This window comes from Electrona antarctica (genome assembly GCF_951216825.1).
Source record: "Electrona antarctica genome assembly, chromosome: 18".
In the NCBI taxonomy this organism is placed as follows: Eukaryota; Metazoa; Chordata; class Actinopteri; order Myctophiformes; family Myctophidae; genus Electrona; species Electrona antarctica.
The window spans coordinates 17141387-17158155 of NC_136799.1; the positions used below are offsets into that span (position 1 = coordinate 17141387).

A 16769-nucleotide genomic window follows, 5' to 3' on the forward strand; every position below is an offset into this window, starting at 1 on the left:
TATTTATTATTATGTGTAATGTATACGCACGCACATGCACGCACACAGTTATTGTAATAATTTAAGAGGGAGAGACTGAGCCTGCATAATACATTAGTGTCCTGAGTGCATGTGAAGAAGACTGAAGAGTCTGTGCACGCTTAGCTTCAGCAGTCCAATTGCTGCCGATATCAAATGATGTGCCAAAATGTGTCGGCCCGAAGACGTCGCAGGGCATTGCCGATCCTCAAGTGGACAGCTGAACAAGCCATGAACAATGAAGGAAATATCCACTGAATGAACCAGAATCTAAACAAGCTTGATTTGTATGAGGCAGTTTAATTGTTCTTCTGCAACTTAAATATTTGCTGGTTACCTGTTAAAAAGAATCACACTTGTGTGAAGTGAGGGGCGCTCTTATCATCATACATCACATTCCATGCTCAGCCATTCAAATCATCACATTCCGTGCTCATATACAAATATTGTCAAATATTCATGTTTAAGAAACTAAAATATAACATTAAAATTACATAATACATACAGTATATATTTAATCTGGATATGATCTGTCAAAGTGTGCATAATAGTCACATAAAACCTTCAAAGGCTAAATCAAACAAATCACAGTGCCATCAACCCACTTGTTTGTTGGTCTGTGCAGAGACACAGTCATTGAGTCTTTTCTCTTCCTCTGTTCCATCTCGAAAAGGACGCCGATGAATGCCTTGCTAAAGGGCACCTCATTGACCGCAACACTACCAGTGACATCCGAATGTTTTCCCCTCCTGCTTGCAGTCCTGTCATCCTGAGTGAGGAGTCCAACTAGTTGTCATTGTCAGGCAGGAAGAAGCTGAGGCAGACTATATCTGCCAGGCAGTCCCTGTTGGCTGTGACTTGCATGTCGCTGAACAGAGCCCTGCTCCTATCAGGATTGTTTCCCATGTTTTTCTTCAACTCTGTGAGCTTCTGGAGTATGAGCTGGCGCTCCCGACCCCTCACAAGACCCCTGAAGTACAGCACAGCAGCCAGGTGCTTCTTACTGGGCACAGGAAGGAAAGACCATATTAATAGTGGTAACCTACACAGTAAAATCCTCATTGTTGATATTTCACTCTGACTCTGAGAGAGTGAAATCAACATTTCATTCCATTCTGCGAGGGAGAAATGCAATGTGATTTCCAGGTACATCCATATTACATAGTAGATATTGTATGATGCATAAGTGCATCATACCGACCGACTCGACACCGGGCACTCCACTCCCTAAGGGGGTGTGGAACGCATGTGTCGAATTTGAAGTCGGTGGGACGAACGGTTCTCGAGTTACAGCCCCTCATTTCACACAAGTGTGATATTTTTCTCTGGGTCCTAATCCGCGCTGTAAAATCCACTAGCGTGCCTCCCTGCACACTCACCTGCCGAAGTAAAGGAGAGCACATTTTATACAAAAGTAGACAACACAATATTTTAATATAATAGGTTGACTTGCTATGGAAAGGGTAAACTATCTCCGTGCCTTGATGTGTCTGTCACCATCTGTCACTGTCCAGTTTAGGGACAGCCTTTTCTGTTGTTTACCAGATATTATTGTGGTAATAATAATCGGTCACAGCTAGGCGCATGGGTGTGGACTGTCGAATTGCAAACTACCTGCCTCTGACATGGTCCAGATGTCACATCTGACCCCTACATTCCAATCCAACCCATCAGATAACTACGTGTGATCATTCCATTGATCATTCTGTCAGGCCACATCGGTGCCTGGACTCTCTCGCCTTAAAGGTGCGATGGACAACAGTCCGGCGGGAGGGACTTGATTTTACGTTCCAGACATGTCTTTCAAAGGATGTCGGTTTCGTTTTGGGAGATATAGCGCACAAGAGGTGTAGACTGAATGATGCAAAATGCATAATGACACATTTTGGCACATAATTTTATATCAGCAGCAATTGGACTGCTGAAGCTAAGGGCCGATTCATACTCCTATTTTAGAGCCGAGTAAAAGTCGGTTCGGCGCTGTAGAGCCTACAATGTGACGTAATTTGAGGTTCGGGGGGGGGCGGGTACCGTCCTGAAGTCGGCTCTTCTGTGCTACTGAGAATTTCTGACGAGCCAAAATCATTTCGGCACTACAGCGCCGAAACAGCGGTAAAATAGGAGTATGAATCGGCCCTAAGCGTGCACAGACTTAAGTTTTAAATGGATGCTCTTCAGTCTTCTTCACTCAGGACACCTAGGGCTCCATTTTCGTCACCGCTAAATCCCTTATCCCTAAACGTATTCTTTTTACTATTTTGAAAAACATTTTTGAATAGTTCAACTAGCCAATCTACATTGACACGTTGTGAGCTTGTAGACTGGCCATTTTAACTATTCAAAAATGTTTTGCAAAATAGTAAAAAAAAAGTTTAGGGATAAGGGGTTTAGCTGTGATGAAAATGGAGCCCCTAATGTATTATGCAGGCTCAGTCTACAATAACTGTGTGTGCGACTGTGCGTACATTACACATAATAATAAATAATACAAATGATGATGTTGCCTACTGTGACTGTGTACTGAAAATAGTCATTACAAAAAAAGAATGAGAGGGGAAAACATGGAGCAGAGGTCTAGGGCAGGATTCAATTATTTATGTAGGTATGGTCAGTTGTTCACCTAAGATGACCTAGATATATGCTGGCAGCTTCATTTCATATCCATCATCATCATCATCATCATCCCCATATCCTACAGTACGTATATCCTGTTTTTTCCAGCCAATCCCCACGTTATCAGCCCATCTGGTGGTTTTCCCCAGGGAAATTACAGTGTCATCATGTGTAGACGTCTATTGGTCTTTCTCTTTAAGCCCGCTCCAGTGTTCCACCCTGACCCTTTACCCTCACGTGGCCAGTCTGTTGTCTCCCACAATTGTCAAATGCTTCTGGTCACAGTCTGGATGGGGGAAGGTGGAAGCCCCGCCACCCCCACTAACGTTTCGTCTTTACAATCGTGTGACAGTGCCCAATGACTTGCCTTGGTACTGTTACTTTAAGGAAGAGAAACTGCAGAACACTCCAAATGAGTATAATTGTGCGTGTAGTATAATTATAGGTGCAAGGCTCAAAGGTACAAGTGGAAATAAAGGAATAGCCAGCACACAAGAAATGTCCTTTTCACATGGTTTATTACCTCCGACGGACAGACAATGGATGTGTTTCGGCATAATTCCTCAGCGTTGTCATGACAATGTATTGACCCAAGGACCATTAGGCAGAGACAGATCCTGTGTGAGCCTTTGTTCCAATGGATCCAGTGTAGTTATTATTTAGTCAGAAGCTCTGCACTTTTCATTGGTTAAATACTGTATTTGCAAAACACAGCTTGAACTACTCTCAACCTACAATCCCTATTTTGGGCATGTTTTTACAAGACACTTTTCAGAAATGTAAAGACTGTGTCAAAAATAGAAGCTCTACAAGCTCTCAATGCACAGCTATTTTCACTACATTTACATGACAATGTAAATGAAGTATAAAATAGGTCATTATTTATGGAACGGATATTTTCAGGATTAAAATAAAAATAAGCGTCAAAAGTAGCGGACCGACAAGCTTTTCGAGCTTGCGGATCTGCTACTTTTGTGTGATGCTTTAGTATGATCAAGTAGGGCGTTAATTTACACACACAAAAAATCTCATAAAGTATGAATATGGAGATAAGAGGTTTGTGAGATTCTGAGGTTTGTGCCCAGCCGACAGTAACGATATGAAAAGCACAGTGTTTACCTGATATCAGGGTAGTGGTTCACTAGAGGCTGAAGGTTGTTCTTTATGTCACTCTTGTTCCTCTCTCCGATGATGTCACTCAGGTCGTCTCCCACTGGGTGCAGCCATTCATGGGTAGACTTCTGCAAAGTGGACGTTTAACCACTTAAACCTGGTTGACCAGAGTCCCTCAGTACAGGTCAATGTAGGCTACTAGTTGACTTTTCTGTCAATATTGTAACGACCCCTCAAAAGACCCGGCCGTAACTTGCTCCTCCAAGAGATGTAGATTTAAATTATAATTGTGAAACATATCCCTTAAAGGGATAGTTCACCCCCAAAATGGCTTATTTTCTATCAATTACACACCCCACGAAGCCTTGAGTACTTTACTTTAATACTGTAAGTATCGATGCCAATACTTTTGTACTTTTGTACTCAAGTCACATTTTTAATACAGGACTTTTACTTAAGAGTATTTCTACATTGTGTTATTACTACCATAACAAAATCTGTGCACTTCTTCCACCAATGGTTGTAGCCTATATTCCTCTGGTGAATGGATAAGGTCACACAGCTGCCTATATTCCTCTGGTGAATGGATAAGGTCACACAGCTGCTCTTTCTTCCCTTTTCTGCATCCTGACACACATTTTCTCCAAACCATACATAGAGAGCAACATATCACCGCTGTCGGGCAGAAACCTTGTATCTCCAAAATTCATATTTTTATGCTTTTATTTTACATTTTTGAGGCCCTCCTATGCCCAGCTTTGTGTGTCTGTGTGTGTGCACCACGGAAATGATTTGATTGGCTGAGCACGGAATGTGTTGTATGATGATAAGAGCACCCCTCACTTCACACAAGTGTGATTTTAAATACAATATTTTGCTTGGTTAAGTCTGTCCGTGGGTTTTATAAACATTGATCCGATGACAAGTATTAACAGGGGCTTGTAAATAATAACTACATTGGATCCATTGAAAATTTGGAACGCATGTCTTATTTTTCTCAATTCCCCGAAAAGTTACAGCTGTGGATATACAAGTTTTCCACTCGACAGCGACAATATTAGAAAGTGAAGTGGTTATTACCATTTCCTCAAACAGCTCCCTGAGCTTTGCCCACTGAGAACGAATCTTGGCTGCCGCTCTCTCGTGCTTCCTGTTCTTGCATGAGTAGTTATTTTTCATCAGCTGCGACAAGTATTCTTTCACCACATGCAAATGTAATGTGTTCACCAGGGTCTGTTACCAGAAAAACAAAAAGAATAACAATAACTTCAGGGTAAATCATGAAACAATAACAGGATATAAAAAGAAAATGTGAATTGATGTTATTCCTCTACCACATGACTGACCAGCCATATCTGACCTCTACTACTTTGTATCCGGCTATTAATATGGATTATGGGCCGTTGCCAAATCTTTATGAGTAACCTCAGTAACATGTTTTCCATTCACTTCACAGCCACAACAGTTCAAGAGCTCAAGTAGACCCCTGGGCATTTAATTTCTTTAAGATCGCTATCAGGAAGTTAATAAGGATTTCCATTGAGAAATACCGATATATATATATAGCAGGTATATACATTTCCGTGTTTCTGTATCAAATATTCATCAGCCTTTCCCAGAATTCCACTTCACCTTAGAGGGGAACCGGAAAAGGAGTGTCTTCACTGACCTACCGGGACAGGGTCAAAACATAATCTTTCCCTGTCTCCTGGCCTGTTGGCCTGGTGGAGATAACTACCACCAATCACAAGTGCCAAGTCTTTGGCTGTGGTTGAGGCTTGTCTGAGGATTCTAGGTATCTACAAATAGCGTTGTAACTTGTAAGCTTGTAGATGTCACATTTTTCCATAGAATACATGCTGACTTCAATGGAATTCAAATAACTGGAATCAGTCATGGCGACTGAGAACTTAATCCATGCAATCTCAACACAATTTATACCACAGACAAAATATAATTTGATGAAGATAAAGAGATTTTCCTGTTTTATTTATAACACACGAGTTAAAAACTGAGAATGAGCCTCTGGCTTTGCCATGGTTCAATCCAAGCTCAGCAGGGAGCCATGTGGTTCCAGAAACCTTGTGCACAACACCAGAGTTCCCAATCCAGGTTTTCCATCCTACCAGGATAATAAGGGAATAGTTACAGTGCGTTTTAACAGCGGGCGACAGCCTGACGAATTTACTGGAAGTGCGTTATTTGTCTATGGTATGGGACTCGGCAACTACTGGCGATAGCAGGCGAAGAGGCGATAGTCGAAAAGTGGGTGGAGGAACGTCGCCCGAAAACATGAAAATATTTTGGACAACATCGCCAATCAAATTCACGTGTTGCTTTGTTTACCCTCCATACCACCTATACGAGGACATAGATCTGACAGCAGGAACACCCACGAGGAGATTTGTATCACCCAGAGTCGCCGTTGTTCTCCCGCTGTTAAAACGTACTCTTAGACTTGGTAGGACACAAAATTACTAGTGACAGGCAATCGCTTACAAAACTATCACTGGCTTTCTCAACCAATCTTAATTATGAATTAGTGAGAGTTGGCTGGTAGGCTGGGGAATTCACCAGCCTTTGTATCAAGTTTAATTAGGGAAAGTTGGCCGGTACGCTTGGGAATTTACCAGCCATTCTGTCAAGTGGACCATAAAAGTAATTTCCTGCTCTGCATGTTCAGACATTGCATGAGATGAGGGTCCTTCTCTGGAAGCATATGTAGTACATATACAGTACAAGGACTGAATCCTGCCAAGCCAATGTGAAAGACTTAACATTGATATCGATATGTTGAATCTTTCAGCATTGTAAAGCGAAACAATTCTCCCAAGTCACTGTTGCTTTTCTTTTAACCTGCTCTCTAATTTCTCTCTCTAATACGGAAGTAAATAAAGTAAAGAAAAACAAAGCACTTGGTGAAGAGGTTTACGCATAATGTAACAAATTTGACATATCAATGTTTGGCCCATTAACAATATTATTTTCACAGTATTCCTCACCTGTACGTAAGGGGGTCTCATGAGAGCACAGTATTCCTCACCTGTACGTAAGGGGGTCTCATGAGAGCACAGTTCTGGGAAAGCGTCTCTGTTCGCTTATAAAGCTGCTGGAAGTCATCATCATTGGTGAGCCACTTCCTGGTCATCATCCTCCTCTGGTAGATCTGAAAGTCACATTGACCCAGGGTCTGTGGTATTAACCTGCACAAGCATCCTCCAACATCTTAAAGTTGATCTTTGAAATGTATTCTGTGGCGGCAGGAATTGTTTAAGAAGAGGAAGCGAATGGTAACACAGCTGCTATTTGCTACCAACGACGACATTCAAGGAATGCAAGCTGCAAAGTATAGTTATTGCTCTTGTCATGATGCCAGTTCCAAGACTAGAATAAGGTTTCAGGTTCTCATCTTTTTGGAGCTCTGGACCACTAGCATGTTTCGAAGAATCCTCACAGACCACCGTACCCCATCTCCCCACAATATACGAAGGCGTTAAGTATACTGCATAAGTAGGTATAACACCCTAAACACTAATTTATATTTTAATAGCCACACAGTAACATGTGTTAATGTAACTCTATTAGTAAAAAAAAAAGTATTACTCAATTCTTCAGTGAAAAAGCACTAAGCAGTAAACTTTTCTTCAACCTACCTTGACATCATTCTTGTACTGGTCCTCCAGACCTTGGCCCAGGCTCCCTATTAGCCAGTCAACCTCTTTGTTAAAATTGTCTGCTTGATCTGGGCATCTGTCCCTGTAGTTCTCCATGTACTCTCTGGGGAAAGAGAAACAGGGAAATGGAAGGTCTGAGGTGATTGAGGGTGACATGTTGATATTTTCAGTTTACTGGAACACAAAACAAGATGCACACAAAACAAGATGTGATTCTAAGGTCAATGAATGATTAATGGATACTTTTGCAGAATGAATCCTGTGTATTTTGGAGATATTGAATGATGAACATTTAACATAACGTTTCCTCTCATAATAAATAGATACATTCCTAGTTGGCACTTTTTAGTGTCCACGCTGTGGGACTGTAGGACATAGGGTCGTAGGCAAACACAAACTAACTTTGCATCCACTCTCCCAGTAGGCCAGGGAAGACACTCCAACTCAAAACCCCCACTTCCTTGTATCTTGGCAACTGAAACCCATGACTTACACAGCCCAGCTAAGCAACCCAGCATTACTACTGACAGAAGAATACATAAAATTATAAATTATAACCATGTTGAATGCTCAACTAAATGATTTATCAGTTGCGCACCAGGAATGCGTTTCATTCATTTTAAATATGAAGTGCAATACAGTATGTTCTGAGGCTGTTGTCGCACAATGTCGCAGTCAAAGTGTCTTGTGAGACTTTGTCAGATGATGCATATATTGTATTTTATCTTAAGTTAGGATTAGTCTCGAAGTTTAGTCACAATTAATCTAAAGGCAAAACACAAGTGGAGAATAAATATTCTATTTAACATAAATACTTGTTTTGCACGTAGCAAACAAAGTGGTGGTTCCCTGCAAATGTGCACATGACATCTGTTTTTTATTAGAGACGGACACCGCCCATATGGTAAGTTTTAGTGTTACATACCAGTACTTGCATTCCATTCTCTTTCTCTTGAGTCATACACAGTACACATTTCACATACACAGGCCCGTTTCTCTTAAAGCACGTGACTCCCTTCAGTGCTAGCCATACACAGTACACATTTCACATACACAGGCCCGTTTCTCTTAAAGCACGTGACTCCCTTCAGTGCTAGCCTCGGGGGTTTCCTTCTCAAGGGACTGACTTGTTTGGATTCAGAAATAGCCACAGCTGTGTGTGCTTCAGACACCCAGTCAAAAATAAAGAGTGTATTTCTGTTGAATTGCTGGTTATTCATTTCATTGTCCTACAAAGACCCAAGAGCTTTGTTTTCTGTCTTGGTACTGAAGTAGAAGTGTGTAGTGTGTTTAGCAGAATTTATGAATGTAGCTTTAACACATTTGTCTCCCTCAATCCACTATTACAGTATGTTACAGGCCAAAGAAGACAACATTCCTTGTATGTATGTGCAAAAATATCTGGAAATAGAATTATTTCCGATTCCAATGCATATCCTGACTTAAAATCCTTGACAACCGATTACCAATGTTTTGATGGATAGTTTGTATAAAAAGTGCAAAATCTTGAAATCAATTTGAAAAAGTTAGTTTAGTTAAATCTATAAGCAAATCTATAAACAAATAAAAAAAAGTATATTGTCTCTGTCGGGTGGAAACCTCATATCTCCCAAACTGTTACCTTCCAGGATTCAAATAAAAAAAAACACCAAAATCAGCAGATCTACAAGCTCAAAATACGTGTTTCGATCATGTACATCTGCTACTTTTGATGCTTTTGTGTGACGCTATAGTATGATCAAGTAGAACATTCATTTACGAAAAAACACAAAAAATGAAATCATGGAGATAGAAGATTTCTGCCTGATAACTTAACTATAAATGAACAAGCAGAAAATATATTATACTTAACTACATCCAAAAACGCACACCAGCTACATAATTGCCGATACTGATCTTGTAAAAAAAAAAAAAAAAAAAAAGTCAAACAATAAACCTGGCTGATATACTGTCTGGCTCTTGTTGAGGCACTTACTTTAAAGTGATAAAGCTGTTGATGTATGCTATCTGGTATTCAGTCCAGAGAGGAGGGGGGACATCACCATAGCTGCAGCAGCGTCTGAACTCTGTCTCAAACCTACACATTGAATAAGTTAATCAAAATACCCTGAATGACATGTTCATTTATTTACTCATTTACGTTTCCATACTCCCACAGCAGTACTTTCAAAAACGAAATATTTAATGGCAACCCATAAAAACAGGTCTCTACCTGTTTTTATGGGTTGCCATTAAATATTTCGTTTTTTTTGTCCTGCAAAAATAAAAAGTCAAACATGAAACAAACAAGTACAAACCATGAAAGCCTACTTTTGTGGTACATACCTCTTTGGAAATTGTTTCAACTCTTCGAAGCAGGAATAGCCTACTTTCATTTCCAGCTGTTGATCAATTTTGCTGGAGTTTGTCAAATTGCTCTTCACATTCTGCAGAAAGAATGTGTTGGTTAGTGTTAATGTCAGAACCTGTAGGACCAAGACTAAAGTAGTGGATTTAAGCATCTTTATTGCCCCCAAGTGGCTATATAACCACATTACACAGTGACATAGGCCACTGAACAACTAGAACTGTACAGCAGAAAAGGGAAAACATTATGGGTATATTCTATTTGGCTAAGAGATAGATTGATGCCATGTGGGTGTATTCATACATACATACATACATACATACAACATCTGACAACATAATCAACAGTAGCGTACCGTCCAGATGTCCATGGGGAACTGAGAGCATAGAAAGTTGTCCTCGTTATCTGGCGGTCTGTCACCATCGTCATTACTACGCAGCTGTTTCCTCTCCTTCCAAAAATCCTCATTTTCCAATTCTATCATTTTGCCCAGTGCTGACTTCATGTCCTCCTAACAGAATAGATGCATGTGAGGAAGGAGACAGGTATGAAGATCTAAAAGTCTCAGAAACATCTGTAGCCTTAGTAACAAAACACACTGTATATTATACTATTTATCAGGCTGATGCCAGGCTCTACTGACATGTTAGGTTGCGTTGTGAGCCTATACTGTAGATGGCTACTTTGGGCTGTAGATAGGCATGTTGCTGGGGTTCAAGTGGTTAAAGATGGATTAACATGTACATGTACTACTGTACCACATCTCACCTGGAGTCTGTGACAGTATCCGTCTTTGAGCTGATCCAGGAAACCATCCTCCAGGGAGAGGCCAGTACTCTCCGATTCCATCTCTGGCTGCAGGGACGGGCTACCCACAATCCTCTCACTGCCAGAGAAAAGTTCCACACCTCTCAGATACTTTTAAACAACAATCCATTGTTTGGTGGCACAGTGGTTTGAAGGCATGCGAGATATACAGTTACAGTATGTAAACAAAATTGTTTTTGTTTTGGTGGTTGCCTCTCAGATACATTTCACAACAGTCCATGTTATACTGATGTGGTTGTCATTTCATGTTTAAGAACTGACCATACCAGCTCATCCTTTAAATGAAGATGAAGTGGCACATGTTCATATACAGATGGAACTGAAAGGGAAATGCTGACTTTTCACTAAAGGACACTGACCTCTGGTAGCGGTTGATGATCCAGTCCAGCAGAGCGTAATAGTCCTTCAAGTCTGTTACCTGCTGTTGGAGCTTCTTCAGGTGCTGTCCAACATCTCTGTGGTAGCACCTCACGTAGGTGCTGAAGACATTGAAGCTGCGTGGATATGACCACCGGAGGTCCTTCTTCACATACTCCAGGTCCTCCAGGATGGCCTTACCCAGAAGTCCCAGGTGGATGGCCAGCCAGGAGGCGTTCTGCTCCCTCTTGTCCAAGGGAACACTCCCCAACTTGGCCTGCACACCTTCACTCACTGCCTCCCTCCACGACTCCCTCCAGTAGCTGCCGGGCCCAGCCAGACCGCCAGGGTCCCCCTCCCTCTTCTCCTCCTCCTGAATGACACGGGCCACATACACCAACAGCTCCTTGTTCCTGGAGCGAAGGGTGTTGGAGTCACGCACGATGGTCTTGATTTTGTCCTTCAGGGCTCTGTACAGGAGGCTGAGGTCCTTCTCCTTCTTGGCAAGCTCCACGGAGGAGACAGCCTCCTCGCCGCCACAACTCCCTTGCTCCTGCTGGAACTCCTGCCGCATGGAGAGTAGGTTCAGATAGGCCTCCTCCAGAACCTCCATGTCTATCAGATGGTTGATCTGCATCACTGGAGAGGAGAAACGAGAAGGAGAGCAGGAGACCAAAGAGGAAAAAAGAGCACAAGCAGCAATGTGCAGAAAGAATAAGAGTAGACAAGAGGTTAAAGAAAAAGACCAAAGAGGAGAGGAGAGAATGAGTATATAATGAGTATGAGTATAATGATGTACTGACAGACATGAAACTTTAAATTAATTGAATTAATTGAATAAGGCAAACCTAGAAAATGTGACCAAAACCTTTGTGAAACATTATTGTGCGGATCCTGCTGTCAATGCAGGAAAATTAATTGCCATACTGTAGATTATTATTTATTAATGACATCTTGTATTAATAACACAGTATAATTAGCACTCACTGAGTCACTGCACCCAATTGCTAGGATGGGTAAATGCAGAGCACAAATTTCACATAATGTGCAAAAGTACAGTGACAAAAATAATGATTTTCTAGTCCTCTGACAACTTCGGTGCTTTATAATTACATTTTGCATCCACACACACATTCCCACAGTGACAACATGCCTTACAACTACAAGTAGGGCCATGTAAGGCCCCAACCTGCTCATCTGGAGCAGTTATCTTAGGTTCAGTGTCTTGCGGGGACTTAAGAATTTAAGAAGCCTTTCCATTCCCATGGGCCACTCTATCTAGTCTAAATATTTCTTTCAGATACAATTGAATAGAACATATTCTAACCGATTTGATCAATGGAGGCTTTAGTATTAAGACTGAATTCACTGTTACATGTATTTACGTTAGGAATGAGATGTCTATAACTGATTATCAATGTTGTGAAAACACTGACAGAAGAACGTGGATGAGCGATTATCAAATGGAGACGGGTACATGAGGTATTAGGATACGGTACAAATGAAGGTTGAAATTCTTACTGTATAATATATCGTACATGAGGAGCCCTAACAATGCTTCTGTTGGGTTTAGGTAGGGAAATTGAAGGACAAATGTAAATCCTTTCACATGATGTGAGCTACAGTCTGTCTCTGTTTCACCTGACAGTGGTGTGAGGGGTATCTCTGGAAGCGTGTAGGACTCTCCAATCTCCTCCCACACTGATACATCTTCCTTCACCTCCTCTACTGTGACCTCAGACACTGTGAGGAGCTGCTCCTGGTTGTCAGACTTGTTGACGTTCTTCTCCTTGTCCTTTTTACTGCCTAGGCGCAGGCTGCGGCGAATGGAAGCAGCGCCTTTCTTCATCAGGGAGTCATCTAAACATTAATGTAAATAAATATTGTGTTGCAGAGGAAAACATCAACATAATGAAAATGTCTACATTATGCACTGCACTCATGCTTGTTGCTTTTAACTTGTGAACCTGTTTAAAAGGGGGTTTAAAAATAATGACGCAGTGGAAGCGTCAACATGTGGAGCGCATCAAGGAATATTATAATTGATTGGCATTGGATATATTAAGCAGTTCATATTTTCCCCAATGTGTTCCATCTACCTTGTGCTGTCACACATGTAGGCTATGGTAGGTGTTGGTAAATGGACATCACCCACAACTTTTGGCAGCGAGGCAGAAATGAGTACTATTTTGCAGTGGCTATGGCTATACAATGCATTTCTGGATCAATTCGACATTTTGCAATCGGCATCGGCAAAGAACTGTAACTGTTCAGATTTGAGAACAGAAATATATATATATATATATCCCAACACACACAGTGTGTTAGTCAGTTAGTATACCTGTTTTAGAATGTGACGCTAGTTTCTTATTGATTGGCGGGGAGGCTTCTGATCCATTCTCATCTTTATGGAACAACCCACCCATGTTCTTCAGGGGAGAGATCATAGGAGACCGAGCACTCAAACCTGAGTTAGACAAAGATGCAGCAAAGAAAAAGATAGAGAGAAATGTGAAAGAGAAAGCTGTAAAATGATGTTAGTGAAATGGGGTCCATACAGAAATGTATACTTGTGTAAATCCACCCTAGATACAAAGGAAAAAATTATAAGATATGCAGGGCAGAATTAGGCCAGTAGCCATTATATAACATAAACATTAATCAAATAAAATGCAAGAACTTCCACTCTGGAGCCAAACGTACCAGGGTCCCCAAACCTCCCCTGGAATCTCCATCGCTACCTCTCAAAGCCTTGGCCATGATCTGCATGTCCATAGACAACCTGAATCTCACTTCTCCGTTTTAGTAGCAAACCACAGCATGCAAGCCGCCTTTGTTTTAAATGGTCCCTCATTAGCACGTCGGCAAAACCGTTCACAAACTTCACACCTATCGGCCGGAGATGCACTACCCCCCCCCCCCCCCCCCCAATAGTAATAATCAATAGTTGCAGCACTAAAATATACAGTACTGTATATGTAACCTCCAACTTGTGCAACACTAACCTTTTAAGCCAGGTGGGTTAGATAATCCAGTTGCTGCCTGCATGTAAACAGCACCGTTCAAATCTCACTGTGGTGTCTGTTCCCATGACCTTGTAGAGGTCACCACACAACCTGCCTCAGAATCTGACTTTACAGCAGACTTTGCTTTGCTTTTACCATGTCAAAAACATACATTATTAACTACGGGGATTCACACATTTTTAGTTTGTGTGATTTTATGAAATTGTTTACTCAGCATGAAATTGTTGATAAGTGAGGACAACATGAGTGACTCTGTTTATTTGCACATTAAAACATACATTTCAGAGTGTCTACTTTTGTATATTTTACGTATTCTGTTGTTTTTTGTGAAGCCCATTTAGTCTTCCATAGTCCACTCCATACCAAAACAAACTAGAAAAAGTGCCCTTCTGGGCACAGGTCTCCACCAGGAGGATAGGAATGTGTGTGATGTTTGGCAAAATGCATCTTGATCACATGACTACAGAGATCATGTGTACCAATTTGCGTGAGATTTGGATGAAATCTGTGCGACGAATATAAACAAAATCAGCCTCATGGTGGCGCTATAACCGGCAGATGTGGAGGGATGCAGGGAAAATGTTTTTCCATGGCCTCTAGGAAGTGCGCATACAAAGTTGCACACAGATCGTTGCAGTTATAAGTAAAAACAGGAATTGCCCTGTTATAGCGCCACCGTGAGGCTGATTTGGAAAACAACGAGTGGCATGTCGTCCTCGGCCTAGTGGAAATGTGCGTGTATAATTTCACTGAAATTGCACACTGTGTTTGTGATTTGTGGCATTTTGTTTGTGAGCATTGGAAGCCAATCTTAGCCAATCAGGATGGAAGATGGGAAATGGTGCAGATCTGTGTTGATCACATGACTATGGAGATAGTGTACACCGAATTGTGTGATGTATGGATAAAATGTGTATGAGTAATCTACAGAAATGTGTTTTGCCAAAATCTGCCTAATGGTGGCGCTATAACAGGCTGTTGTGGAATATTTGGGGCAGAGGTTCGTCGTCCAGGGACTCGTGTGCAGTTTGGCATGGATCGGGCCAACGGTGCCGGAGATTAGCTAGTAACGGACGGACGGACGGACGGACGGACGGACGGACGGACGGACGGACGGACGCAACGCACGCACGCACGCACGCACGCACGCACGCACGCGCGCGCGCGCACACGCACACGCACACGCACACGCACACGCACACGCACACGCACACACACACACACACACACACACACACACACACACACACACACACACACACACACACACACACACACACACACACACAGACTGCAAAACATACTCTCTCCCCATGCCTCCGGCCTGGTGGAGACAATAACATGAATCTGTACTCACTGGGTGACGGAGATACATGTAGTGTTGCCATGTTGGAGTCATTGTTGGGTGCTGCCATGTCCACACTGGACCTGACCTTTGACCCTTTGCTATTAGATGAAAAGGGGCTCTTCTTTTCCCTGAAGCTCTCCCGAAACGTCTGAAAGATCCCCTGCTTCACGGCTCCGTCTGGCTGTTTCCCTTGCACAGGTGATGTAACGAACAGTCTATCCTCCTCGACGAGACAATGGCCATTGTTGGTGTCGTCTGTGTCAGCGGCTGCCTCCATTCCTGCCATTTCACTTAATTAAATGATTGCAGGCTGTGAGTAAAGAACATTGATAAGTCTGGTCTCCCAGAGGAAAGCAGCAGGGCGTTTTGCCAAGGTGAGAATGTGTGGAGAGAGACACAATTGTGTTTTGGGTTTAAGCTTCATCCCTCTTGTCAGCTGGAACAGACTGGCCAGAGAACACATGTTGTTTACTGACAACAGCAGCGTGGCTTTGGGATAAAGAGTGTGACTGCAGGCTGGGTGTGTCACACTAAACACAGATAAAGTCTGAAGCTGCTGAGCCAATTTTGCCCTGTAATAAAAGTATAAAAGCTAAGACCTCTGGGAACTGGCACTTGTACTGTTTAATGTAAGGTCCTGTCAGTCGGCTACCAGGATTAATTGGTTCGCCATCAATCTTGTAAAAATCATGAGGAGCTCCCACCGGTCACAGAATTATGGCTCACTAAACTAATAGGCCTATATTAATATTAAATTCACATGTTTATCTTAATATCAACCATTAATATCAACCATTATATTAAATGAGATAGACTCAGGTTAGTTTGATATCTTCTCTGACTTTACGTCAGTCTGAAAACAATAGTTCACCAACCTGCATAATACAAATTAGACAGACAGACAGACAGACAGACATACCATGGTACTACCAGTTATTTTCTGCCCATGTAAACTGCCCAGTTCTCTAGCATTTCATAAAATCCCCTGTCTCAACCATAGAGTATATAAAAGGAGGGTCTCAACATTGGGAAAGAAAGCCACCTGGCGGAAGCTGGAATAGACGTTTCCACTTTTTATTTAAAAAAACAAAACATTAAATTGGCCTATAAAAAGGAAAATGGGACCATACGTGTGCGTCACAATTACACACAATGCAACATATTATGCTGCAGTCACATGCAGTCCGTTAGGCCACTGTTACATTCCACCTGTTACTGGCTACTTTTGAGTTCATTATAGATGGAAAATACACCAACACCATAGACACATTTTAATCTTAATTTGAAATGAAATAATAAAGCTATCAGGCAGATAGGTCCACAGAACGTATAACATGCACACAGACATTTATTCAAAGTAGGCTAATCGAATGGCTTCTTGGTTAGAGTGGGTGACAATGTTATCACACGTAAAGATGAAATTACCTACCTAGGTTCCATCCTGG

General features: G+C 41.8%; 1 protein-coding gene across 8 annotated transcripts in view; it reads right to left on the reverse strand.

Annotated features, from left to right (window-relative positions):
- Positions 1–513: 513 nt before the first annotated feature.
- Positions 514–16769, reverse strand: part of exoc3l4 (exocyst complex component 3-like 4) — a 29135-nt gene continuing 12879 nt past the window's right edge. For 4 of the 8 annotated variants that reach the window (XM_079527329.1, XM_079527331.1, XM_079527328.1 and 1 more), the window contains exons 2-13: positions 13292–13417; positions 12592–12810; positions 10953–11589; positions 10534–10651; positions 10121–10276; positions 9744–9844; positions 9394–9495; positions 7398–7521; positions 6788–6910; positions 4825–4977; positions 3751–3872; positions 514–1021 (exon numbers count right to left, since the gene is read on the reverse strand). In XM_079527329.1, the coding sequence (XP_079383455.1) occupies positions 805–1021; positions 3751–3872; positions 4825–4977; positions 6788–6910; positions 7398–7521; positions 9394–9495; positions 9744–9844; positions 10121–10276; positions 10534–10651; positions 10953–11589; positions 12592–12810; positions 13292–13417 (2198 nt within the window). In that variant the 3' untranslated portion in view covers positions 514–804. Of the gene's footprint in view, positions 1022–3750; positions 3873–4824; positions 4978–6787; positions 6911–7397; positions 7522–9393; positions 9496–9743; positions 9845–10120; positions 10277–10533; positions 10652–10952; positions 11590–12591; positions 12811–13291; positions 13418–15333; positions 15635–16243; positions 16262–16769 lie in introns of those variants that run through there. The other 4 variants (XM_079527324.1, XM_079527325.1, XM_079527327.1 and 1 more) reach the window with 3 other exon arrangements.